Source organism: Pogoniulus pusillus, chromosome 13 (genome assembly GCF_015220805.1).
Source record: "Pogoniulus pusillus isolate bPogPus1 chromosome 13, bPogPus1.pri, whole genome shotgun sequence".
Taxonomy (NCBI): Eukaryota; Metazoa; Chordata; class Aves; order Piciformes; family Lybiidae; genus Pogoniulus; species Pogoniulus pusillus.
The window spans coordinates 2,882,793-2,908,218 of NC_087276.1; the positions used below are offsets into that span (position 1 = coordinate 2,882,793).

Genomic DNA, 25,426 nt, shown 5'->3' on the forward strand with positions numbered 1-25,426 from the left:
CAAAGTCCTGCTGCAGAGCCCTTCTGCCCTCCAACCCAGCCACATCTGCCCCCAGCTTGGTGTCATCTGCACACTTGCTGATGACTGACTCCATGCCCTCATCCAGATCATCTATGAAGATGTTAAAGAGGATGGGGCCCAGCACTGATCCCTGAGGGACACCACTAGTGACAGCTGCCAGCTGGATGTGGCACCATTCACCACCACTCTCACACCCTATAAGATGACCACGGCAGTGATGTAAAGAGGTGTTCCCCACTAGAGATTAGCAGCAGCTTCAGGCTTCTGGTGTTTGTTAAAGCAGAAAACAAAGGATTTTGCCTTGAGAAAGGTGAGAAATTTAAGCTGATAGAACAGTTCAGTCTGGAAATGACTGAGTCCAACCATTATCTAACGTTCCCAAGTCTGGCGTTAAACCATGTCCCTCAGTAACACACCTGTGCACCTTTCAAACACCTCCAAGCATGGCAATTCAACCACCTCCCTGGGGAGCCTATTCCACTGTCCCAGAACTCTTTCAGAGGAGAAAGTGCTCCTAATGCCCAGCATAAAATTGCCCTAGCATGACTTGAAGCCATTTCCTGTTGTTACTAGGGAGAAGAGACCAATGCTCACTTTGATCCAACCTCCTCACTATATTTAGTGAGGTGGTCTCCCCTGAGCCTTTTCTCCAGGTTAAACAGCCCCAGTTCCTTTGGCTGCTCCTGTTTTCCAGGCCCTTCACCAGCTTTGTTGCCCTTCTTTGGATCTGCTCTGTCATCTCAATGTCCTTCTTGCAGTGAGGGGTGCTCAAGGTGTGGCTGCAGCAGTGCTGAGTACAGGGGGACATATGTTGTTAAAATCCTTAAAGCTACAGTATTCCATACCAGACAGGCTAAGAGGGATGTGGAGATGCTGGAGTGTGTCCAGAGCAGGGCCAGGAGGATGCTTAGAGGCTGCAGCAGCTCTGCTGTGAGCACAGACTGAAAGAGTTGGGGCTGTGCAGGCTGGAGCAGAGGAGGCTCCCAGGGGACCTTCTTGTGGCCTTCCAGCATCTGAAGGGGGCTACAAAAAGCCAAAAACGGGACTTTTGAGGCTCTCAGGGAGTAACAGGACTGGGGGGGAATGGAGCAAAGCTGGAGGTGGGGAGAGTCAGGCTGGAGGTGAGGAGGAAGTTGTTGAGCATGAGAGTGGTGAGAGGCTGGAATCAGGGAGGTGGTTGAGGCCCCATGGCTGGAGGTGTTTCAGGCCAGGCTGGCTGAGGCTGTGGGCAGCCTGCTCTAGGGTAGTGTGTCCCTGGGCATGGCAGAGGGATTGGAACTGGCTGCTCCTTGTAGTCCCTTCCAACTCTGATTCTGTTATTCCACTCAGCCACACTTCAGGGCTAGGAACAGCTTGTAAACCCCTTTCCAATTCCTTCTGTTGCTCCCGAAAACCCTAAGAGCAGGAGTGAGCTATACCATGTTACAGGCCAGCGTTTAGACACTGGAGGCGTTACAAAGGCAGCCAGGGTGGTATTTGGGTTGGTGAAGGCTGTGATTCTGAGGGACAAGGATGCCTCCCAGCTTGTCTGCTGATAGCTTCTCACAGAGAACGGATTAGGACAAGTGTAAGCACCTCCTGAGGCTGCAGGTTGTCTGCTCTGTATATATCACATTGTAGACTGTGCTCATCTCACCCAGCATGAATCAGTTTTCCTCTAGTACCTCAGGCAGGCCCAAAAGATTTCACAGTAGGGATCAATCCTGTGATAGAGGTTCCAAGAACCTTTGCAAACCTCAGATAAACCAGAGAAGTGACCTCATTGCTGTATACAGCTACCTGAAGAGAGGCTGTAGCCAGGTGGGGTTGGGCTCTACTGCCAGGCAAGCAGCAAGAGAAGCTGTGCCAGGACAGGTTCTGGCTGGATTGTTAGGAGGAAGTTGTTGGCAGAGAGAGTGATTGGCATTGGAATGGGCTGCCCAGGGAGGTGGTGGAGTCGCTGTCCCTGGAGGTGCTCAGCAAAGCCTGGATGAGGCCCTTAGTGCCATGGTCTGGTTGACTGGCTAGGGCTGGGTGCGAGGTTGGACTGGCTGAGCTTGGAGGTCTCTTCCAACCTGGTTGATTCTATGATCCAGCTCCAACACCCCTGCCATGGGCAGAGACACTTCCTATTAGGCCAGGTAGCTCAAGGAAGAGGTCTATACAAGCAGGATACAGGACAGTTTTATACCTCCTAAGCTGGGACCACACAGGGGTTTGCCTTTCAGACTACTAGTTCAGCACAGGCATTTAACCTCACTGCTGCAGCTCATTCAGTTCTAACACGACAAATCTAAGCTCTCCATCCAGCCTAGAGTTTAGGCCCAGGTCACAAAGAAGAATCCAGAGCATACAGTGGGGGTTGTGTTTAGAAGGGACATTGAGATGCTTGAGCGTGTCCAGAGAAGGGCGACGAGGCTGGGGAGAGGCCTTGAGCACAGCCCTACGAGGAGAGGCTGAGGGAGCTGGGATTGGTTAGCCTGGAGAAGAGGAGGCTCAGGGGAGACCTTATTGCTGTCTACAACTACCTGAGGGGAGGCTGTGGCCAGGAGGAGGTTGCTCTCTTCTCTCAGGTGGCCAGCACCAGAACAAGAGGACACAGCCTCAGGCTGCGCCAGGGGAAATTTAGGCTGGAGGTGAGGAGAAAGTTCTTCCCTGAGAGAGTCATTGGACACTGGAATGGGCTGCCCGGGGAGGTGGTGGAGTCGCCGTCCCTGGAGCTGTTCAAGGCAGGACTGGACGTGGCACTTGGTGCCATGGTCTGGCCTTGAGCTCTGTGGTAAAGGGTTGGACTTAATGATCTGTGAGGTCTCTTCCAACCCTGATGATACTGTGATACTGTAACAGAATGGGGGGAGGGGCACAGATGGCTCACCCAAACAGACCAAGTGAATATCAAGAAATATTTTATTGTCCATGTAATCAAAGTTTAAAAAACAGACAAGAAGGAACGAGGGACAGCTTTATATAGCATCTCTTCACTACACAGGGTACAGAAATACAACTAGTAAAGAATGAGCACAGATTAGTACCCTCTGCTCCCCTTCCTTGCCCCAGTGAAAGAGGTTCTACAGGCAAGATCAGTAATGCTTCAAATCAAGCTGTCTCAGTAACTGCACGTGTGAGCTGAACTAGTTGTGTTTGGTTTCATGAAGGAGAGTGTGCCTTGAAAAGAGTTGCTTGTTAACAAAACCACCATCCCATAGTGGTCTGTAAGCATCACTCAGTCAATATTCAGACTACACTTAGATGATTAATGATTTAGCAGCCATAATTGTTCTGTTATAGCTCAAGTGGCACTATCTTTAAGTATATCAGTTATAGAAAATAGATTCCTTAGGCTTAACAATATGGAGTAGAGAATATATAATCTAGTTGCAAAACTAAAGAAGCCGAGGAAGTATTCACAGGGATGGGAGGAGCTGTATGCTGAGCAGGGCCATGTTGACTAGTCAAAACTAAGAGCTGGAGCTGAGGAGTGTGAGTGGCAAAGGAGTTACACCTTAGTATCACTGGTGTAAACTTCAGAACATCTGATGTGAAAGATACACTACTCATCCCAAACCTGCATCCATCTCCAGATTTAACTCCTCGCTCCAGATCCTCCTTACCTACCACAGCAAGATCTGAAGCACTTCTAGCAAGGTAACTCGCTTGTTGCCTTAGACACTGCACAGCAGAAGGCCTCTGTTCTCATCCTGAGCCAGACAGGAAGAAGTCTGAAAGTGAATGACAACTTTATTCTCCCCTTTAATCAGATTCCCTCCTAACTCACCAGGGTGAAGGCCTTCAGAGCAGAAAGCTGCAACTTTTTTCCAGTACCAGCTGATTTTCTCTCCAGTAGCTTAGAAATAAGCCTGGACAAAAAAGGTAGCGAGGAATGAATCGAATCAGCGCGATGAGTGCTAAATGCTCAACTGAAGGCAAGAACACAAGAGGACTTTCCTTATTCTTCAGCAAACTGAAAGCCTCCTGACAAAACTTCCAGAGAAGGTCCATGGAAAGGCAGGCAAAACCAGATCCAACCCAAGAGTAACTAACCTAGCCTGGATCCTAATGCCCTTTGGAGACTATTAGCTTTTTGGCTTAAAATACAAGTGAGTCGTTACCGCCTTCATCTTTTTCAGCTCACAGCATGCTCCAACAGTGATTATTAGTGTTAAGTTACACGCCTTGGCCTTGAGTTCACCAACACCCACAGCACCACTTGATTGCTCCTGTAAATAAAGTCAGTCTAACCCTTAAGTCCTCTGCCAGAAAGAAGCCTTCTACCTTTGATAGTTGTGCAACACCACCTATTCTGGGCCAGCCAACCTGCCCACGTTTTTTGTCCTCACAGATACGCAGCTGGTTTCAGAACTAACCAGCTCCACGCTCTAAATTCCTGGCTTTCAGAACTTCATTCTCCTCACAGTCTACAAATGTAGGAGATTTACACAACCAGCAGCCAATTTATCAACTGCCCCACTAGGTATTTCCTGCTATGTGCCAACTGCAAAGTAATGAAAACCTCCTAGGTCTTCTTCATACTTCTCAGCTTCGAAACAGGGAAGGATTTGATGTTGATACCTCAGCATTAAAAGACCTAGGAGTAGGGAAAACTGCAGATCTTTTGTATCTGGGTAGTTATTGCTCAGCATTTATCTGTTTTAAGCAAGACCAAGGCAGTATTTGATTTTATGCTGCATTTTGGCAGAGGCAGGCTCCTTACCAGTAAAGTATCAGCCTTTCCACAGGAAAAGTCTCTAAGGTTGAGCTGGCCTTTTTCAGTTAGCCATTTAACATGGCAGAGTTGTGCCTAGCTTCCCATTCTAACAGCCACACAGACTTGCCAAAGCATATGGCTCATGCCTAGGACCTGTCTTTAGAGTAGAGTAGCTGGGCTGCATGTTCTCCTAAGATCCAGAGTTTATTAGCTACGCTAAAACAAGAGCTAAAGCGCCTGGAGTTGTTCAGAGACACACCAGCTACCCAGGCAGAACAGCTGTCCCACAACACAGACTGCACTAACTCAACCTGAAGACACACACTACATGAATGCCAGCAAAGAAAATCTGTGATTAAAGGTTCTCTGCCTCATCAAAAAGAAGCTCCCTGCCACTCTGAAGTTCCTCCTCCTTGCACAAGAACAACAAGCATACCTTTTGGAGGCAGTTCAGCCAGGGGCTGCTCAGAACTGTTTCTACAGAACCCTTTTTGTTTTTTGGAAGTTATTCTACTAGTTGCACAAACTGGATTTACTACACTCATTTTACTCTGATAACATGTAGGCTACGAGGTGTCTGTACAGGATATATCAGCAGAGACAGCACATTGTTAACGCTACGTATGTAAACTGAGATACACCAGGTCCTTCCATCAAGGCGTCATGGAGCAGGTCAGCCACCTGACATTAGTCCAAGAGGCTGCAAACCCACACTTCTGCACCAAAGGGGTGCTTGGGGAGCCCAGCAGAAAAGCTGTGCTCTGCAGAGGTGACCGTGTGTCCTGGAGGAGCAGCAGCAGCAGGGAAGAATCAAGCGCCCAGTGTTTGCAGTCATGCCAGGAGGAGGACTCCCGGCAGCCGGTGCCTATTGCTGTACAGAAGGTGCTCAGCCCTGCCCGCCGGAGGTCAGCGTGAGGAGAAGCCGGTCGCCAGGCTGCAGCCAACCACTGGAGTCATGTCCCAGATCTGGGTGAGAGTAGTGGGGGGAAAAATAAATGAAAGTCAGGCAGCTTTACTGGAAGAGCTAAGGAGTGCTTCGGAAAGAAGCAGAGAAGGGAACACAGACCTCCCTCCACACACAGAATCATAGAATCAGCAGATTGGAAGAGATCTCCAAGATCATCCAGCCCAACCTAGCACCCAGCCCTACACAATCAACCAGACCATGGCACTAAGTGCCTCATCCAGGCTTTGCTTCAACACCTCCAGGAACAGTGCCTCCACCACCTCCCTGGGCAGCCCATTCCAATGCCAATCACTCTCTCTGACAACAACTTCCTCCTAACATCCAGCCTAGACCTCCCCTGACACAACTTCAGACTGTGTCCCCTTCTTCTCTTGCTGCTTGCCTGGCAGAACAGACCAACCCCACCTGCCTACAGCCTCCTTTCAGGTAGTTGTAGACAGCAATGAGGTCACCCCTGAGCCTCCTCTTCTGCAGGCTAAACAACTCCAGCTCCCTCAGCCACACACAGTAGCACATTCTGTTTAAATTATACTTAAGGGAAATGGCATAGAGTGTGATAGTTGGGGAGTTACCCACTCCCCACACTCAAAACTGTAATTCCCCAGCCTAGACTCAGCCAGCTGGAAGTGAAGGAATGAAGCTTTATATTCACAGCTTAGCACAAGATACAAGCAGATGGTTACAATATTTACAGCTATAGACAGAAATAGACAAGTTAAAGGTAATACAGAAACACAGCAGCCCTCCCAGAAACCTGAGTCCCCAGGAGGGGCTCCCAACCACCCTTACATCTCCTTTCTCCACTCTTCTACCTTATCCCAGAGTATGCCTTATGTTCAAGGTGAGTTTGGAGGATTGGCATGGGGGGTTAGAAAGCAGAAGGATTAGTCACACAGAAGCAGCCCAGGGAGAAAACACAGGCTCTGACAGAAACACACACTCTCTCTCTCTTTCTTATCTATGTTTGTGCTCTTGGTTTTATACATCTCAGTGAGCCTATCAGTGCAGCAGACATCACCACTGCTGCCTTTTCACAGCCTGTCATCTCATTTTTCTCACTAAAATATTCCAGTTAGCCTCAGAGAAGCACAGAGAGTTATACCAGACTGACAAACCAAAAGCCACATCTATTGGCATTGTAATGGGGTGCCCAGAAAGGTGGTGGAGTCCTGGAGGTGTTTAAGAGGAGGCTGGATGAGGCACTTAGTGCCTCAAGTTAGTTAATTAGAAGGGTTAGGTGCAAGGTTGGACTCGATGATCCTGGAGGTCTCTTCCAACCTGGTTGATTCTGTGAGAGGACTCAACAGTCTTCTAGCAGCTCTCTGTAGGTCTCTTTTAAACAGTTTGTTATCAACGTGCAGGGACAGACTGGAACAGTCCTCTCAGTCCTGTCATGCATAGTAAAGATATAGCTTAAGCACAGTGAGATGCTGCATCAGTCTGTGTTCTGTATCACTGTCCTGTAACTGGGGCTTTTATAGAGGCAGTGCTCCAAGAAGCCAGAGAGCTCAGAGCAAAGGAAGCCTGCACATTGCTTTCATCACGTCTGTGTCTTTAAGGCTGCTGGCAGACTCTCCCACTGGTTTGTTTGTCCTGAAGACACCATCAGTAACCATTTGGGACAGCTAGCACCCACCCATTCAGTGCAGTTACGGGTCACTTCCTCACTCAGCTGCAGGAAGAGCAGTCTCCAACAAACGCAACTCTTGCTGCCCACAACAGTTAGCTTTGCAGCAACAGTTATCAGAAACCAACGCATGCAGCAATATTAGTTCTGTATTAAATATCTCTAATAAATGCAGGAAAGCAAGCCAGGAATACCTTCACGATCCGATCACTCCCACAGGTCACCATCAGCCCTCTGGAGATATCCATGGACATGTGTGAGATGTTGTGTTTTCCTTCATGAAAGGTTGCCAAGGAAGTACGGCTGCAGGAGAACAATCCAAACAAGAGGCAGCCATCAGCAGAAGCTTGAGGGCATCCTTACAGAGTACCAGATCAAATGACATGAAACTCGAGCTGCTCAAGTACTTCTAAATCAGTCCTGAGAACTGCAGCGCCACCTCAAAGGGGACAGAGTTCAACCAGCAAGTAATGGTAAGGTACTGCTTGTGTTGTTATATACAGGTGTGGCATTTCCTGGCCTTCTACAGCCTGACTCTTAGTAGTACTAGAGCAGGAGTGGAACACTGCACTGGGAAATGACACTGTTCTCTAATTCAAGTCCAGCTACACTTTTTCCTGCTGGCTATACCAAATCAACGAGGGCACAGCACCTCCTTTCCATAAAAAAACCTCAAGTATGCAAACAAACAATTCCAACCACCGGAAAAAACAACCCAAACAGCAAAACAAAACACTCCCAGATGCCTCCAAAATTTGCCTCTGATTACTTTGGCACTAAAGTACACCGAGGAGGTGACAAGACAAGAAAGTGCTACTCATATCACAGTAAAAAGAGGGTTTCTTGACTGCCAGGGAGAGTTTATCAAGATAACAAATGGTGTTTAACTCAATTTGTTTGTAGAGGGAAAATAATGCCAGGCTGTGAAGAACATTCCTGTAGAAGCAGCTGTCAGCAATTGTGCAGCACACAGGCATCCCTGCAGCTGTGCTGTATTGCTGGGCACCTGTTTCACTACTTAAAATGTGATCAGTAGACTTTACCTACACAGAAAGCTTGAGACAAAGACATTTAAATTCTAGATATGAGCTCAGGGTATGGAAAAAATGAAGCTGATCCAAATCAGTTTGCAGAGCCTGTTGAGGTATCTCTGCTATTGCAGTGCTGTGAGTGCCCAGGAGTCAGCTTGCCATGTTTGCATGGATGTGGAGCAAGCCCAAGTGTTTCTGCAACTCAGCAGGATTACTTGAACTTATTACTCCTTAATACTCACTCTTCATCCTTGATGGACTCAAAGCAGGAATCACAGACACGGACTTGGAACTCAAATCCCATGATGGGGTAACTTGACCGTTTTGTACTGCACTTGCCACACACTGCTTGCCCACATTTCCTGCAGTGATGCTTCATGTAAGGAAGAAACCAAAAGAAACAACTCACTATATTGTGCCAGTCGACCACCTTACCAAGTGTTCACACAGCTTCTGCTGTGCTACCTGTAATGAAGCAATCCACTAGGGAGCAACCCGTTACTTCAACCAAAGACCAAGGGGCATCCAAGGTCTTCTTGACTACTAACAGGTGTACCACCATATTCTCCCTGTCCATCCTCTTCTCCATTTGCAAGCTTCTCACAGCAGCAAGGAAAAAAGAAGGCTGAAGAAGCAACCAAGGAAGTCAGAAACAAATGCCTTGGTGCTGGGTCTAGTCCCTTCAAACGGAAAACTCCCTGGACAGCTTTCACGTTCCAGCCCAGTGAAAGCAAGGCCATCACCGCTTCACTATCCTGCAACGTTAGGCTGCAATTTGCTCCATTATGGGGCATTGTGTGCCACTTCACGTAACACTGGGGGCGTCCACAGCTCCAGTGCAAGGAAATACTTGGAGAAATCCAACAGAGCACTCCCAGCACAGCCTGTTCTGCCCCATGATCGATACAACACTTCCCACAGAACAGGAAAATTCCTTAGCACATATTAGGAGCTGTGACCTCTCAGTAAACCCTCACTTCAAAGCAGCAAAATACCACCAGTTTAAAAGAGCTAACAGCTTTAGTAGCTTTCTGTTTGCATAGCAAAGCACTCAAAGCAGCAATCTCACCTGTCTCAGCCCTAAAGTCTTTGTGTCCCACATTTGCTTTATGTTCCAGAAGAAAGGTTGTTCACACTTCTGACAGGAATCACTTTCAAGCCATTGAGGAGCCTACAAAAGAGCAAGAGATGCAAGCAGTTGTTTTTTCCTCCTACAACAGCAAAAGAAGTTGGTTTTAAGAAGAACCCAGAGTAATGTTTGTCTTGGAAAGATGCCCGGTCTCAGTTCTGAACATCATAACAATAGATTGCCTGAGGAATAGTGCATAGAATTTTAGTACAGAAAAAACCAAACTCAAAACTAAAGTTATTTGTTACCTACACACCTCCAGTACTTTCTAAGCCTGCAGCAGTTATGCTATGTCACAGCCTTAATTAAAAAAAAAACTAATTAAAACATCTAAGTTATTAAACTTGCTGTGGGCAGTCAGAGCCTGCTGCTCTGGTTGCCTAGATGCATTTTAAGAGATACTGTAAAATTGTGGAAGCTAAGAGAGGGACTCCAGCAGTAATTTCTGGACTTAAAATCTTTGCTATGAATGCAGTTTGAATAATCAAGAACTCATCTGCGTTCTCCACCCTCCCCACATCTTCATTAAGCACCTCTTCTCCCACTCACGTATTTTTCCCCACCATAAATGACACTAAGTCAAACGAAAATGAGAGCTTTTGCTCATTTCAGAGTGTCACAGTATCATCAAGGTTGGAAGAGACCTCACAGATCATCAAGTCCAACCCTTTACCACAGAGCTCAAGGCCAGACCATGGCACCAAGTGCCACGTCCAATCCTGCCTTGAACAGCTCCAGGGACGGCGACTCCACCACCTCCCCGGGCAGCCCATTCCAGTGTCCAATGACTCTCTCAGGGAAGAACTTTCTCCTCACCTCCAGCCTAAATCTCCCCTGGCACAGCCTGAGGCTGTGTCCTCTTGTTCTGGTGCTGGCCACCTGAGAGAAGAGAGCAACCTCCTCCTGGCCACAACCTCCCCTCAGGTAGTTGTAGACAGCAATGAGGTCTCCCCTGAGCCTCCTCTTCTCCAGGCTAACCAATCCCAGCTCCCTCAGCCTCTCCTCGTAGGGCTGTGTTCAAGGCCTCTCCCCAGCCTCGTTGCCCTTCTCTGGACACGCTCAAGCATCTCAATGTCCCTCCTAAACTGGGGGGCCCAGAACTGAACACAGTACTCAAGGTGTGGTCTAAGCAGTGCAGAGTACAGGGGCAGAATGACCTCCCTGCTCCTGCTGGCCACACCATTCCTGATGCAGGCCAGGATGCCACTGGCTCTCTTGGCCACCTGGGCACACTGCTGGCTCATGTTCAGGCAGGTATCAATCAGCACCCCCAGATCCAGGTTGGAAGAGAGCTCCAAGCTCAGCCAGTCCAACCTAGCACCCAGCCCTAGACAAGCAACCAGACCATGGCACTAAGTGCCTCAGCCAGGCTTGGCTTCAACACCTCCAGGCACAGCGACTCCACCACCTCCCTGGGCAGCCCATTCCAATGCCAATCACTCTCTCTGCCAACAACTTTCTCCTAACATCCAGCCTAGACCTCCCCTGACACAACTTGAGACTCTGTCCCCTTCTTCTCTTGCTGCTTGCCTGGCAGAAGAGACCAACCCCACCTGGCTACAGCCTCCCTTCAGGTAGTTGCAGACAGCAATGAGCTCTGCCCTGAGCCTCCTCTTCTGCAGGCTGCACACCCCCAGCTCCCTCAGCCTCTCCTCACAGGGCTCTGCTCCAGGCTCTTCCCCAGCCTTGCTGCCCTTCCCTGGACACCTTCCAGTACCTCAACATCTCTCTTGAATTGAGGAGCCCAGAGCTGGACACAGTACTCAAGGTGTGACCTGAGCAGTGCTGAGTCCAGGGGCAGAAGAATCTCCCTTGTCCTGCTGGCCACACTGCTCCTGAGCCAGGCCAGAAGATCCCTTAATTACTGTGTGCAGATCCAGAATTAAAACAGCCACATCTTCTTCTCCCCAAATATATTGTAAGTCAAGTCCTTGCAGCTACAACGTTTCATATATCACAGAGACAGGTGAAGAGAGAACACACTGAAAATGTCAGGAGCATCCCATACAGCATTCAGTGTGTTTAGGAAGACACCTCAAGACAGGTCAGGAAACAGGTTTCGACTGTAACATCTGTATTTAAGGAAAAGCAACAGGGCAAGGAATGCTGAGCCTTAAATACTGCCATATGGGGGCAATTACACTACAGTCACAGAAAGGAGTTTCAACTCAATATAGTACCAGTGTATGCATTTTCATCTCCTCTAATGGATCTGAGGCAATGCAGAAAGATCGTGCGAGGCAGCCTCAGCTGCTGTGTACTGAATCTCTCCATCTCAAAACAGCATCTCACTTTACCTGTCTTGACATGTATTGCAACACAGCCCACTGGTTTCTTCTCCACAAAGGTTAGCCTGTCTCAGTGTTCCAGTAGCAACGGGCTGTAGCCATTCCACTGAACACGTTGTCTCATTGAGATAAGATTCTATGCAGTCCCATGCGCATCATGAACTTCTGTCCTGGGAACCCCTCTACTAGAATGCAGCATGAATAACCACTGTCAACCTCTGCCCTAGGACATGGTCTTACCTCTTCTCTGCTGATATCCATGTTCCAAACTGCAATTCCCCCATCAGCTGAACAAGATACGAGCTGCCGTGTCAGCTGGATGTAACAGATAGCCTGCACCTTGTCGCTGCAAACAAAGCAGGCAGCTATTTAAACACAGCTTCACTTCCCAGCAAACCCCCCTTTACCTTTGCAAAGCTGCCTAGGAAGGCAGAACTCATTTCCAAACACTTTACTAAGTAGAGCTAAGTAGCAGTGAGCAGATGTTGTCACCTAAGCACTGCCCTAGCATTGGGATGTGGCTGAGAACAGTGTTTGTGCAGGCTTGGCCAAGATACTAGAGGTAGTTCCATGATACTAGTGTGGATCCATGGTCACTGGAACTGATGGAGAGCTGAGTGTCAGCTGGCACAGAGTGTGTGAGCAGAGACTCTTGTGCTGGCGAGGAGAGCCAGTTATCAAAGCAGAGACAACTGGAGAAACAAAGGGGAATTTGTCTTAGAATACAGCTAGGAAGCAGGAGGAGCTTTCACTTCTGCTAACCAAGTTGCAGTAAGTCAATTTGCAGCTGCAAAGCAAAGCATGCATTCACCAAAACAGTTTAACCCTCACTAGAGTCAGGACAAAAATAAAAGGCTACCCTCAGAAAGCAAGCAAAGGCTCTCAACAATAGTAGACTGCTTTGTAACATCTAGGGTGAATGAAACAAAAACCATTCTACTTTTCAGGAGAGGTTACTTTCCTTCTCAGAAGGAAGTTTGATGCTAAGTGGAGTTATTTGAACTGTATTCTAAGTCTTCATCAGGGCACATGATGCAGCAGTAACAGCAGCAGAAAGTCCTCCACTCCAGATTTGAGTTACTTTTTGGTAACCAGTACTCTATGATTAGTTCTTTAGGCAAAGAACTAAATCCTTAGAATTTACCAAGAGTTCTACAGCTAAAATTATCAGTCTTGCCCTTAGATAGTCAAACATGGATGGAGGCATCTATAGATTTAGACAAGATGAGAACGCACTACACAAAGTGACCTTTAAGCATACACAGGATCTCTATTACCTCTGTGTTGCAAAGCAGAGTATTTGTTAAGGTGAACTGCCTGTTGGATTGCATTAAGGCCCTGGATTTAAAGATGGCAGCTAGTGTTGTGGCTCTGTAAAAATAAAGAGCTGCTTAAATACAGACAACTAAGTACCAAACCCACAGAGCAAAGATCTGATGTGCTCTATGGAGATGAGAAACCACACCTGTAAGTTAGCTCACCGATAGAGGCAAGAGAAGAGGGACACATCAAAGCTTATTCTACAAAGGTACAGAGTCATAGAATGGTTTAGGTTGGGAAGGACCTTAAAGATCATCAAGTTCCAAATCTGCTGCCATAAGCAGGGATACTTCCTAAAAGACCAGCTTGCTCAAGGCCACATGCAACCTGCTGATATATTTCTAGCCCTATCCTCATAGGCAACAATACAGGAGCATGCAACTTTTACATCAAGTCCAAGCAAGATGACTTAGGACTGTTACCTACCTCCTTCTACAACCTGCTTATGTTCTCATTACACATAGAATAAATCACAGAATCGTCATGGTTTAGAAATATCAAACATGAGCAAAAAAATGTATCAGTAAAGCTTTCCTAGTGCTGATTCTTCCCCCTCAAAGTCCTGGCAAAAGTTCTTTTCTCCCATTACTCAAAGATTAAAATATCCTCCTGTGATATTTAGTCTTCTTAGGACTTTGTGTTCGTCACAGAATGTGCAGGAGAAGTGAGACACTGTTACATACTGATGTCCTTGGAGCAGCAGTGTTCGCCCCTTCCTTCCACCAATGTCCCACATGATAATGCTGTGGTCAGAGGCACCTGAGAAGAGCAGGCGTTGGACAGGATCCCACCACAGAGAAGTAATACTTCCTAGGAAAGAACACAGAATCACAGAATCAACCAGGTTTGAAGGGACCTCCAAGCTCAGCGAGTCTAACTTACCACCCAGCCCTATCCAATCAACTAGACCATAGCACTAAATGCCTCATCATGCTGCAGTTAGGTCCAAGGGAGCCATTCCCCAACATAATTATCACAGTATCATCAGGGTTGGAAGAGACCTCACAGATCATCAAGTCCAACCCTTTCCCACAGAGCTCAAGGCCAGACCATGGCACCAAGTGCCACGTCCAGTCCTGCCTTGAACAGCTCCAGGGACGGCGACTCCACCACCTCCCCGGGCAGCCCATTCCAGTGTCCAATGACTCTCTCAGGGAAGAACTTTCTCCTCACCTCCAGCCTAAATCTCCCCTGGCACAGCCTGAGGCTGTGTCCTCTTGTTCTGGTGCTGGCCACCTGAGAGAAGAGAGCAACCTCCTCCTGGCCACAACCACCCCTCAGGTAGTTGTAGACAGCAATGAGGTCTGCCCTGAGCCTCCTCTTCTCCAGGCTAACCAATCCCAGCTCCCTCAGCCTCTCCTCGTAGGGCTGTGCTCAAGGCCTCTCCCCAGCCTCGTCGCCCTACTCTGGACACGCTCAAGCATCTCAATGTCCCTCCTAAACTGGGGGGCCCAGAACTGAACACAGCACTCAAGGTGTGGTCTAAGCAGTGCAGAGTACAGGGGCAGAATGACCTCCCTGCTCCTGCTGGCCACACCATTCCTGATGCAGGCCAGGATGCCACTGTCTCTCTTGGCCACCTGGGCACACTGCTGGCTCATGTTCAGGCGGGTATCAATCAGCACCCCCAGATCCCTCTCTGTCTGGCTGCTCTCCAGCCACTCTGACCCCAGCCTGTATCTCTGCATGGGGTTGTTGTGGCCAAAGTGCAGCACCCTGCACTTGGGGCTATTGAACTCCATCCCATTGGACTCTGCCCATCTGTCCAGGCGGTCAAGGTCCCGCTGCAGAGCCCTTCTGCCCTCCAACTCAGCCACATCTGCCCCCAGCTTGGTGTCACCTGCACACTTGCTGATGACTGACTCCATGCCCTCATCCAGATCATCTATGAAGATGTTAAAGAGGATGGGGCCCAGCACTGATCCCTGAGGGACACCACTAGTGACAGCTGCCAGCTGGATGTGGCACCATTCACCACCACTCTCTGTGTCCGGCCCTCTAGCCAGTTCCTAACCCAGCACAGAGTGTTGCCATCCAAGCCGCGGGCTGACAGCTTAGCCAGCAGTTTGCTGTGGGGGAGAGTGTCAAAGGCCTTTCTGAAGTCCAGATAGACCACATCCACAGGCCTCCCCACATCTGCTCTTCTAGGTCATTAAAGTGAAACCTGAGGTACTCTCTTGCTGCAGAAACAGATACTGAAAGCTGTAAAGCAAAGGACAACACGGAACAGCAAGATAAAGTCCTGATAGAGGGACAAGGAGCACCTGACAACAGAACAAAGCATCCCCTAGGAAGAAAGTTAGATGGAAGGCATAAGTCAGAATGTTGGAGTTAACAGCTTTCTGCCCCTTTATTTAGGTATTTGGTTTGAGGGGTCAGCAAGCCTTAGAGGACAGAAAGTATCAAAACTCGCCAAGTTACAGCACAGCAAGGTGCTAGGTCAGTGGCCACAGGACATCATGTTCACAGATAAAACCGCTCCCTTATGTAACCATTTACAACCTTAAAATAGTCAGAATAAGAAACAGAGTGACAATTTCACTGCTGTTACCAAATCTACATAGTAAATCACACAACCAGATTTCAGAAGGCTCAGCCTGGCTGTTCACCTCATTAGTCAGACACAGAAGGAATCCATGTGCACTGTAATGAAGACAGGAGACTACAGAAGTAACTTTGTCACTCATGCCTTCTGCAGTTTTGAAGTTGCAGGAACATACTTCCCTTTAAAGTATCCTTCCACCGCTCAGCTGTCACCCGAAGCCTCGCTAGTCTAAAAAGCAAGGCGAGTGGTAACTGCAGCCCAGACCAAACCTTTCCAGCTCTCTGGAACAGGAGTTTTTCTTTCCTCCTTGAGGCTACACTGTTTTCAGGTTGACATTTGGGAATAGAGGTCTTAGAGAACACTGAGCACCTGCCCCAAAAAAGGCAGTCTGAGTATTCTTCTCAGCATCACATGGAGTACACTGCTAAACACGGAAAATTCTGGAAGCTGAGCACTGAAGGACAAGCTCTAAAACCAGGTAAAGGGCAAAGCACGCACTGCTTGAAGTCAGAGTAAGGCAAGAACTAGAAAGGAAACAAGATGAAGGCAGGTTTCAAAGTCTGGCAAAGATAGTTGCACTCAGAGTACTGAAGGCTGTTTTAAGTTCAGAGTTACCAGTTTCTCCCAATAGCCAATCTAAATCTCCTGTGGTGCCACATGAGGCCACTTCCTTGTGTCCTCACTTGTTACAGTGATGTCAGCTTGCACTCCACATTCAAGCCCTGCTTTATCATTTTATGGCCATCTCTAAAGGAAGAGTCTACCCAGCTTTAACAAAGTCTATTTTGTACTTACAGCTACTAAACAAGGCAGCCTTTTCCAGTGGGTCAGAGGCTCATGACCCAATAACTCACCCCTCAAAACACAAACTAGTCAGCTGATTTGAAAGCTGCCAGTACCCATGGGGAGAGGCATTAAGTCTTGTGGGTTTCTCTGAGTATGTTATTGAATTACACATTCTTTTGTGACTGCCATCCTTGCCTTACTCATGACAGCAGACAGTGTCTCTACATCATGTTACAGAATATTTAAAATCACAGAACCATAGAATTTTACCTTCTTTGGCTCTGACTCAGCACCTCGAACTGAACTGACCCAAAACTGAACTTGGCATTTGAGATGCTGCCCCACCAGTACCAAGTAGAGTGGGGCAATTGCCTGCTGACCACACTATTGCTGGTAGAAGCTAGGATGAAGTTGGGCTTCTTGGCACACCCTGGCTTGTCTTCAGTCAGCTGCTGACCAGCACTCCTCAGGTTTTTTTCTAGTGAACAGCCTTCCAGTCACTCTTTCTCAAGACTGAAGGACTGCCTGGGGCTGTCGTGACCCAAGTGCAGGACTTGATAAAAGGACTTCAGCTGTACTACAGAGGATGAGATAGATGTCTTTGATGGGACAATTCTGATCTTAAAAGGCTTTCTAAATTTCCTGTGCATATTTTTGTTTCCTATGTAGAGTGATTAGAGCACCAGAGATGAATTGGGCAGAATTAAGTGGCTTTTAGAATCTAGATTGGAAGTCGTAAAGCTGCTTTAGGCATTATTATAGTACTACAAGGCCTCTACTGCAAAAAAAATGACACATTCCGCTCCTTCTCCACGTTAAAGAGACTCAAGTTTTAAAAGGTGGCCATCTAGTGGATAATTTGTGTTTAACTGAACACACAAGTTTACCTTTCTTTTTCAGCCACAATAAAAATACCTGCCAATATTTAAAGGGTAAGAAGGTGCCTGTTAAGAGTTTTGAACAGCCCTGCACTAGCTGTTTATCCCAGCCCAGCCAACTGAACATCTCAGTATCACACACAGTATCATCATCCCAAGTCACAAAGATTTGCTCTAACCTGGGCCAAGTGGAATTAAGAGGAAGAGTTAGTGTACCTTCATGCCCTTTGAGTGTGGTGATAACTGAGCACGTGTTCTGCTCAAGCTTCAGGAGAGTGATCTGTCCAGAATAGTCACCAACAAAGGCGTGCCGAGTCTCGTGATCGTATCTGAGCTGCAGTCAAGGAGATGCCTCATTTGCTCTGGAGAGGACTTCACGGTACTGAAACAGCACAGCTGGCAGCCACAGAGTCTAACAAACTGGAAATGAGTATTTTAATACTCCAGATAAAGTCTTACATAACCATTTCTACAACAGTTAAGTCATTTCCATTCCTCTCTTCTCCTCACACCTCCCTATATATGCATGTGAGACAGTACTGGATAAGCAAGAGAAGCTTCAGAACGCCACTGGAGACACAGTGTGATAATTAAACTTATGGCAAACCAAGTAGAGTGAGACTCTATCCAGCAGACATGTACAAATACACACTCATGATCTTCCATAAGAGATGTCAGAACTCCTCAAGCTACCTGCTGAACTGCAGAGCTACTGCTAGAAGCACCTCATTGAACGCTGGGCGACATTCAGTCTTACCAGGTTATCTGTTCCTATACATTCTTACTCTTCTAGCGTGTTGATGTCTCCATGTGCTAGTTTGAGCCTAGCTGGAATAATTTAGTGAGAAGAATTAGATGACAGGCTGTGAAAAGGCAACAGTGCTGATGTCTGCTGCACTCCTAGGCTTGCTGAGATGGATAAAACCAAGAACACAAACGTAGATAACAGAGTTGCTCTCTGGCTGCATGCACTCTTCTCCCTAACCTGCTGTCTGTGTGACTAATCCTTCTGCTTTCTAACCCCCCATGCCAATTCTCCAAAGAAGGCAAACTCTGGGATAGGATAGAGGGGTGGAAAGGAGGTGCAAGTGTGGTTGGGAGCCCCTCCTGGGGACTCATGTTTCTGGGAGGGCTGCTGTGCTTCTGTATTACTTTTAACTTGTCCATTTCTGTCTATAGCTGTAAATATTGTTGAGGTCTTCAAGAAAAGACTGGATGAGGCACTCTGTGCCATGGTCTAGTTGAATGGATAGGTCTGGGTGCTAGGTTGGACTGGATTATCTTGGAGGTCTCTTCCAACCTGGTTGATTCTATGATTCCATCTGCTTATATCTTGTGTATCTGTGAATATAAACTTGGCACTTGGTGCCATGGTCTAGTTGACTGGATAGGGCTGGGGGATAGGTTGGACTGGATGATCTTGGAGGTCTCTTCCAATCTGGATGATGATATGATTGGCTGTATTTAAAAGCAATTTCCAGGACAGTAAACTGCACAGAGACCAATTACTACTGGCAATAAAGTGTCAGTGTACTTCGTAGCTTAAAGATAGAAGAGATTAACAGGATGAAAGACAGAAAAAATACAGCAGTCCAAGTGGTGTTTTCTGCTCTGGAAAGACTCAAATGCACAGTGGCATCTGTTGGACAAAGTGACTTGCCTAGAATACAGGTCAGGCAGTAGTCACTCCACAAGGTGCTACAGATGGACATCTCAGCATTAGGAACTGGTACACACTGACTCGAGGTCATCGACTCAATATCACCTTCTATTATCTTACAACAGCTAACAGAAATAAAAGTATTTAATATCTCACCAGAATTAGAGGTTGCAGACCTGCAAGAGATTTCTCTTATACATAAAAAGGAGGGAACAAAGTACTCTTCCACTTTCAGGACAGCAGTCATAGTTCAAAGGATACTGTAGACACGAAGCCCAAGAGGTGAAGTAATGTCTCCCAAGCATACTCCCACTCCTGGTGCACATCCAGCTGATACACTTGTCATGACCAGTGCTGATAACCCACTCTGATGCCAGACAGAAAGTAATAGCAGACACTCGGTTCTGATGAGCTGTGGGAACAAAACCATTCTGGTTAGCTTCTGAAAAAGACCCAAATAAAAATCCAAGTGTTGGTTCTCATGCCCCAGCTGAGAGAGAAAGGGTGAAGATGACATTTAAGCAACGTCCCAGGGAGACATTTTAACCATCACAGTATACTTGCCTCTAGGCACTGTTCTGTTTGTTATTTGCCCTCTGAGTAGCTTAAGTGAACCAAACATGTCAGTCAGCTAATTTAAGCTTTTCTCCCACAGGGAGAGAAGTTGAGTTCAGCCCAGATGACTCTGGTTAAGGAGCAGGCAAGTTCTCAGCTTCTTCTAGTCAGACCAGGACTTCTAGAGAGTAATGTGACACATCTGAAAGCCTTACTTGCTTTTTTACCCCAGCCCAGGGGAGCTATGCTCAGATTCATGCTTTTAAGCACCTGGAAGTGTCTCTAGTCTGACTGCTACCTGTGTCAGCAACCAAATCCCACCCAACTTTGTTTAGTATGCTACCACCAAGCAAGAAGTTACACAAACATTAGAATGAAGCTCCCCTGCCCCCTAAGATGAAAGCACTTTCCCTGATCAAGTTGTCAAGTCATCTTCCTGAGGATAAAAAAGGAGGGTTGCTGCTTTAAGAACAAGATCTTTCTCTCCTAAGCAAGAACATTGCTTCTATCAGTGCCAGGGAGTCAGAAGACAAACTGTGCTTTGTTTCACTACATAATCTGCAGTCTTTAAAAGTCTCCTTTCACATTGATATTTTAACCAGCAATTGAGTTTTGCAGACAAATGCTGAAATGAGTATCTCCAAATGTATCAGTGCAATCCTTATTCCCCATATCCTGCAAAAATAAGATCTTTTCCATCCCTATTGCTCTCTAAGGTGACAGAGAAGTCAAGAACTCTCCAGGTAGAAGTAATCAAGCTCAGTGATTACAAAAAGTAAGGACAGAAATGGTAAATATCAAAATTCACCTTTAGAAAGCTCTTAGCCTAACACATGCAGTACAGCAGCTCCACTTGAAAAGCAAAATCTGAACTCACTAGTTCTGGCTCATTACACTTGGAGGCTGATAATGAAAAGTTAGATAATGGTTGGACTCAATCTTAAAGGTCTTTTCCAACAACAACAATTCTGCAATTTCATGCACTGACCTTCATGACAAAGGCTGCAACTCAGACCCAGGATTGCTCAGTAACAGGACATTTACCTTAGGGCAGATATCCTTAACTGACAACTAGATTGCCAGCCAGACTTAAAGCATATTAGCGTGTGATTAAGCTGTGGCAGTTTCCAGCTTCCCAAGCATTTTAGAGGCCTCCCCTTCAGACAGGTGTTGGTGTTAGACACTGGGTAAGAGTTTACCTGGATAGGTTTTCACAAAGTTCATCTTATTAAAGTCCTCTGAAATATGAAACTCCTGAAAACAAAGAGGAATTGTTAGATAAGCTAGAGCAGTGACAGAAGCATTACTGATACCCAAAAGAGAGCAGTAGCCTCCCAGGCCAAAATTTGCTTATCAGCAATAAACCTCACTATAATCTGGAAGTTTCTCAGACCAAAGCACAGCATTCTGAGACACCAACTGTAAATTGCAGTCACTGGTGAACTATATTGTCAACAGGAGTACCTTTTTAGAACAGAACAGAGTTGGCTGAAGGGAGATTATAGGAAGATCAATCTCAGCTGTCCCCATCAGGAACAAACACTACCGTATCTGATAGTATTTAGGATTTAGTACATCAGACTTCATAATGGACAGATTTAAGTGGCTGTATTCTCTACTGGATCCATAGGGACAGTGGTTTGCTTGGACCAGATGATCCCCAAGATCCTTTCCAACCTGGTATTCTGTGATTCTACGACCAGGCTTCTTACTGATCCTTTACAAGTCTCAATGTACAGTTTCAAGTAGCGACCACGAGGATCACTGCTCTCTGTACTCACACTTAATTATCAGTGGCATCACTATTTATGACACTGATGCAGTACCCTGGCTCCTTACAAGCTAGTTATCATTTTGACCTTGTTTTCATAGAGAAAGGAAACCACTAAAGCATCTGAGAGTCACAAGATCCCCCTCCTCTGACAAGAAGAAAGGAATAAAGACCCACTTTCCGTTCTGCCTCTCCAGGAAAGGGAGAGCAATTATAGCAAGATTACAGACAGAAGGACTACTTGCCAGAAAGAAATCAACTCTGCCTCTTGCCACTTCAGAGCTAGTGCTGCAATTTCCACATCTGACAAAGCCTGCAGCTAGGCAATGTAGAGGGATACACATGGTGATCCATGCTTCCAGCCAGATGCAAGTTAGTTGCAGCTCACTACTCCTGTTAGCACATCCCCAGGTAACCCTGTCCATCTTAACATACTCCTCAAAATAATTCCTTGATAAAACACAGTTCTTTGGGTCCATGGCTACACCAATGGCTCAAGGACTTCCTGAGGCTAGCTGGCTCACTTCTAGACAGAAGAACCCTTCTTTAGTTGCAGGTCTCCCATACAGGTCTGTGCAGAACTGCTAAGAAGTTTAGTCATTTAGCAGTAGCAGCATTCAAAAAGAAGGGAAAACACATAAATTATCAGCTGCCAGCAACAATGGTGCTCATGGGCAAGCTGAACAATTCCAATGCACCAGCAGTGTGCTCCTGTGGCCAAGAAAGCCAGCAGGCTCCTGGGGTGTATTAAGAAGAGGTTAAGGAAGATTCTCCGACCTCTCTACTCTGCATAAGTGAAGCCACATCTGGCTACTGTGTCAAGTTCTGGGATTCCCAGCTCAAGGAAGACAAGGAATTAATGAATAGACTCCAAGGGAGGCTGAAAGGATGCTGAGGGCACTAGAGCATCTCTTACAAGGAAAAGCTGGGAGACCTGGGGCTGTTCAGCCTGGGAAGACTGAGAGGTGACCTTCTCAATGCTTCTCAGTATCTAAAGGGCAGGGATCAAGAGGACAGGGCCAGGTATTTTTCAGTGACGCCTAGTGGCATGAAAAGGGACAACAGGCACAAACCGGAACCCGGGAGGGTTCATCAGAACAGGAGGAAAAAACTTTCCTGTGAGGGCAACAGAGTACTGGACCAGGGCACCTAGAGAGTTTGTGGAGTCTCCTCTGGAGCGAATCCAAACCTACCTGGACACTGTGACTGTGGGCAACCTGCTCTCTGTGACTTGGCTTTAGCAGGGCCATTGCATTAGATGTCTCCAGAGATCACTTCCAACCCCCCAGCACTCTGTAATTCTGTAATCAGTGTTAGGAAGAGAAGCCAGAGCAGCTTACCATGATAGCTCCATTATCCTGGCCTACAAATATCCGTCTGCTGTCGTGATGATATGCCATGGCTGAACACGGCGCTGCCGAAAAAGCAAGCACATTGCAGTTACTGACACAGAGGGATTAGAATATATATGTCTTACTAAAACCAAGACAGAAGCTGTTTGAGATTAAGTAGCTTGACTGAAATCAGTCTGCACAGATCAATGTCCCTTGGTAAGACAGTTAAATTCCCATGTGTGAAGCCGAGGAGAGGTCTGCTGCTGCAGTAACACAGACTGCTGGGAACTGTGTGCAAATGGGATTGCCTGCCCCAAAGTGCAGTTTGGAAGAGTGGTACACATGTTAAAACTCTAGCTATGCAGCTGGTTACACTTAAAAATTTCACCTCACCAGATTTAGCTCAGAACAAGTCCCAAGTCGTAGACAAGATCAGTATCTTGTTCTTTACATCTGTATCAGCTAAAGTGTTAGAAAGTGATATGCAATTTCACAGCAACTTCATATTTAAAAAGGTCTTAACATCTGCAACTTCAAGAGCCTCTTGTCACTGACATTACCTAAAACTTCCCTGAGAAGAAAACCTTAAAAGAACTCCTTCCCTTTTGAAACAAAGAGCTAAGGAAGATGTGAAAAGAAATGACAACAAAATTACTCCAATGGCAATCACTTACCACCACCAGCACTGCACTTACATGACATGGTGTGATAGATGCTGGGCCAGTACTGTCCACTGTCTCTCTTCAGCCATACTCGTATTGTTCTGTGTGGAGCAAAGAATGGGAGAAGGCAGTTTTAAGTGCATCACCCTTTGCTTCTGAATCAGTTTATTGCTGATGTATCAGCTACAGTCCTCTTAGCTGTTGTGCTCCTCAAACATAACAGAAGAACAGTACTACAGAAATAATAGTACTTCAACAGTGCTTGAATGTAACAATAACAGTGCTAAGAACTGCCACCTTTGGATATTCAGGAGTTGTTGTTAGAACTACTTATACACTGAGTTTCAGCAACTACTAAATGGAAATACTATCTAAGCTCACCTCCCAGATTGCTACGTGTCACAGAATCCCAGCATGATAGGTGCTGGAAGTGACCTCCCTCTACAGGTCGAGTCCAAACTCCACGCTAAAGCAGTCTCCCACAGCAGGCTGCTCAGGAACACAATGTCCAGTCACTTCATACAACTGGCTTTAGTCTGTAACCTTCCAGAATCAGGCCTTGGAAGGAAAGGGAAAGGACTTTTTAGGACATTTCACAGTATTCCACTCTCTCGACTGTCAAATCCTGGGAGGAGGGATATCAAAGAAATCAGCAAGGAAGTGGAAACTTGCTGTCAGATAAAAGCATTCCTACAACAGGTACCCTGGAAGGGAAATCTACAGCAAGTAGTTAAGTGCACATGTATGGACAGTGCTAAGGTTATTTTAAGTCTACTTGAAATTTCCTCTCCAAACCATTGTTTGCCTTCTTGCTTCTGTTTAAATCCAATTTCCTCATTCCTGAGCTGAAACCTAAAAGTAAATATGACTACATGGAAATGCTGTCGAGAAGTTTCATTGAGATGAGTTGTTCTATTCACCTCTAGCTAAACAAGGCCTGATACTTAGATTTTGTAAGAAGAAACACCTAGAAGATGGATTTGGTAAACACCACAGAGAACTGCCAGCCAGGACTGCCACCACACAGAACTGCCAGCAAGGACTGCCATGGGACTGTCAAAAAGAGCACAGGAGGGGACTGGTATCTTCTGTCAGCACAAGGACTTTCCAAGGTGAAGTTATAAAGGCAGTGCTGTAGTCCTGTATTCCATTTATGGGCTTTTCTTGATAGGATCACTCAAAAACAGAGTGAACAGCAGCCAGGTTAGTGACTCACTGGGGTCACCACAACCCCCTCAAATGCTACAGGTTTGGAAGCTGTCAGGTGGAAAAAGACCTGGGGGTGTTGGTCAATAGCTGGCTGAAAATAAGCCAGCATGTGCCCAGGTAGTCAAGATGGCAGACAACATCCAGGCCTGTATCAGGAATAGTGTGGCCAGCAGGACTAGAGAGAAGATCACTTCTGTTTATTCACCACTGGTAAAGTCACATCTTGAATACAGTGTTCAGTTTTGAGCCCTTCACTACACTGAGGTGCTGCAGGGGGTCCAGAAGAGGGCAACAGAGACATTGAAGGGCCTACTGCACAAGTCTTATGAGGAGTGGCTGAGATAACTGGGGTTGTTCAGCCTAGAGGAAAGCAGGGTGAGATGAGACCACCTCACTGAACAACTCCCAGAAAGGAGGTTATAGTGGGGTGGGGGTTGGTCTCATCTTCCTAGTAAGGAGTGATAGGATAAGGAGATGTTTGGACTGGATTTTAGGAACAATTTCTTCCCTGAAAGGGTTCTCAAGGCCTGGCACAGGCAGCCCAGGGAAGTGGTGGAATCATCATCCCTGGAGGGATGTGGAGATGTGCTGAAGGATATGGATTTAGCAGCAGAATTGGCAAGTGCCAGGTTAATGGTTGGACTCCACCTGAAAGGTCTCTCCCAGTCTAGATGATACATTCTGATCCTATATTCCATCTGTAAAGCTTGAAATCAATACAGCTGAGGACACACTGCCTTGGAACAATGTTTGTGAGCCATCATTTTCCCATCAGGTCAGTGACAAAGATGCATTACTCCAACTCATTAAATATTTTGCATTGAGATTCTCTCAAAAGCTTTCACTTTCTCTTCACACAAATTGACATCCTGTCTCGTGGTCAGGAAGCTAACACCTCAGAGCAGCAGCTGCTGTTTCTTGGTAACATGAAAAAAACCCAACAAAAAACCCAAGTAATT

General features: G+C 46.7%; 1 protein-coding gene across 1 annotated transcript in view; it reads right to left on the minus strand.

Annotated features, from left to right (window-relative positions):
* Positions 1 to 2,889: 2,889 nt before the first annotated feature.
* The window catches only part of WDFY1 (WD repeat and FYVE domain containing 1), a 28,497-nt gene continuing 5,960 nt past the window's right edge, over positions 2,890 to 25,426 (minus strand). The window contains exons 2-12 of the mRNA XM_064152794.1: positions 23,292 to 23,359; positions 22,603 to 22,676; positions 20,691 to 20,745; positions 19,198 to 19,348; positions 17,493 to 17,605; positions 13,751 to 13,877; positions 11,988 to 12,093; positions 9,400 to 9,501; positions 8,573 to 8,703; positions 7,494 to 7,602; positions 2,890 to 5,671 (exon numbers count right to left, since the gene is read on the minus strand). Coding sequence (XP_064008864.1) covers positions 5,612 to 5,671; positions 7,494 to 7,602; positions 8,573 to 8,703; positions 9,400 to 9,501; positions 11,988 to 12,093; positions 13,751 to 13,877; positions 17,493 to 17,605; positions 19,198 to 19,348; positions 20,691 to 20,745; positions 22,603 to 22,676; positions 23,292 to 23,359 — 1,096 coding nt within the window. The 3' untranslated portion in view covers positions 2,890 to 5,611. The remainder of the gene's footprint in view (positions 5,672 to 7,493; positions 7,603 to 8,572; positions 8,704 to 9,399; positions 9,502 to 11,987; positions 12,094 to 13,750; positions 13,878 to 17,492; positions 17,606 to 19,197; positions 19,349 to 20,690; positions 20,746 to 22,602; positions 22,677 to 23,291; positions 23,360 to 25,426) is intronic.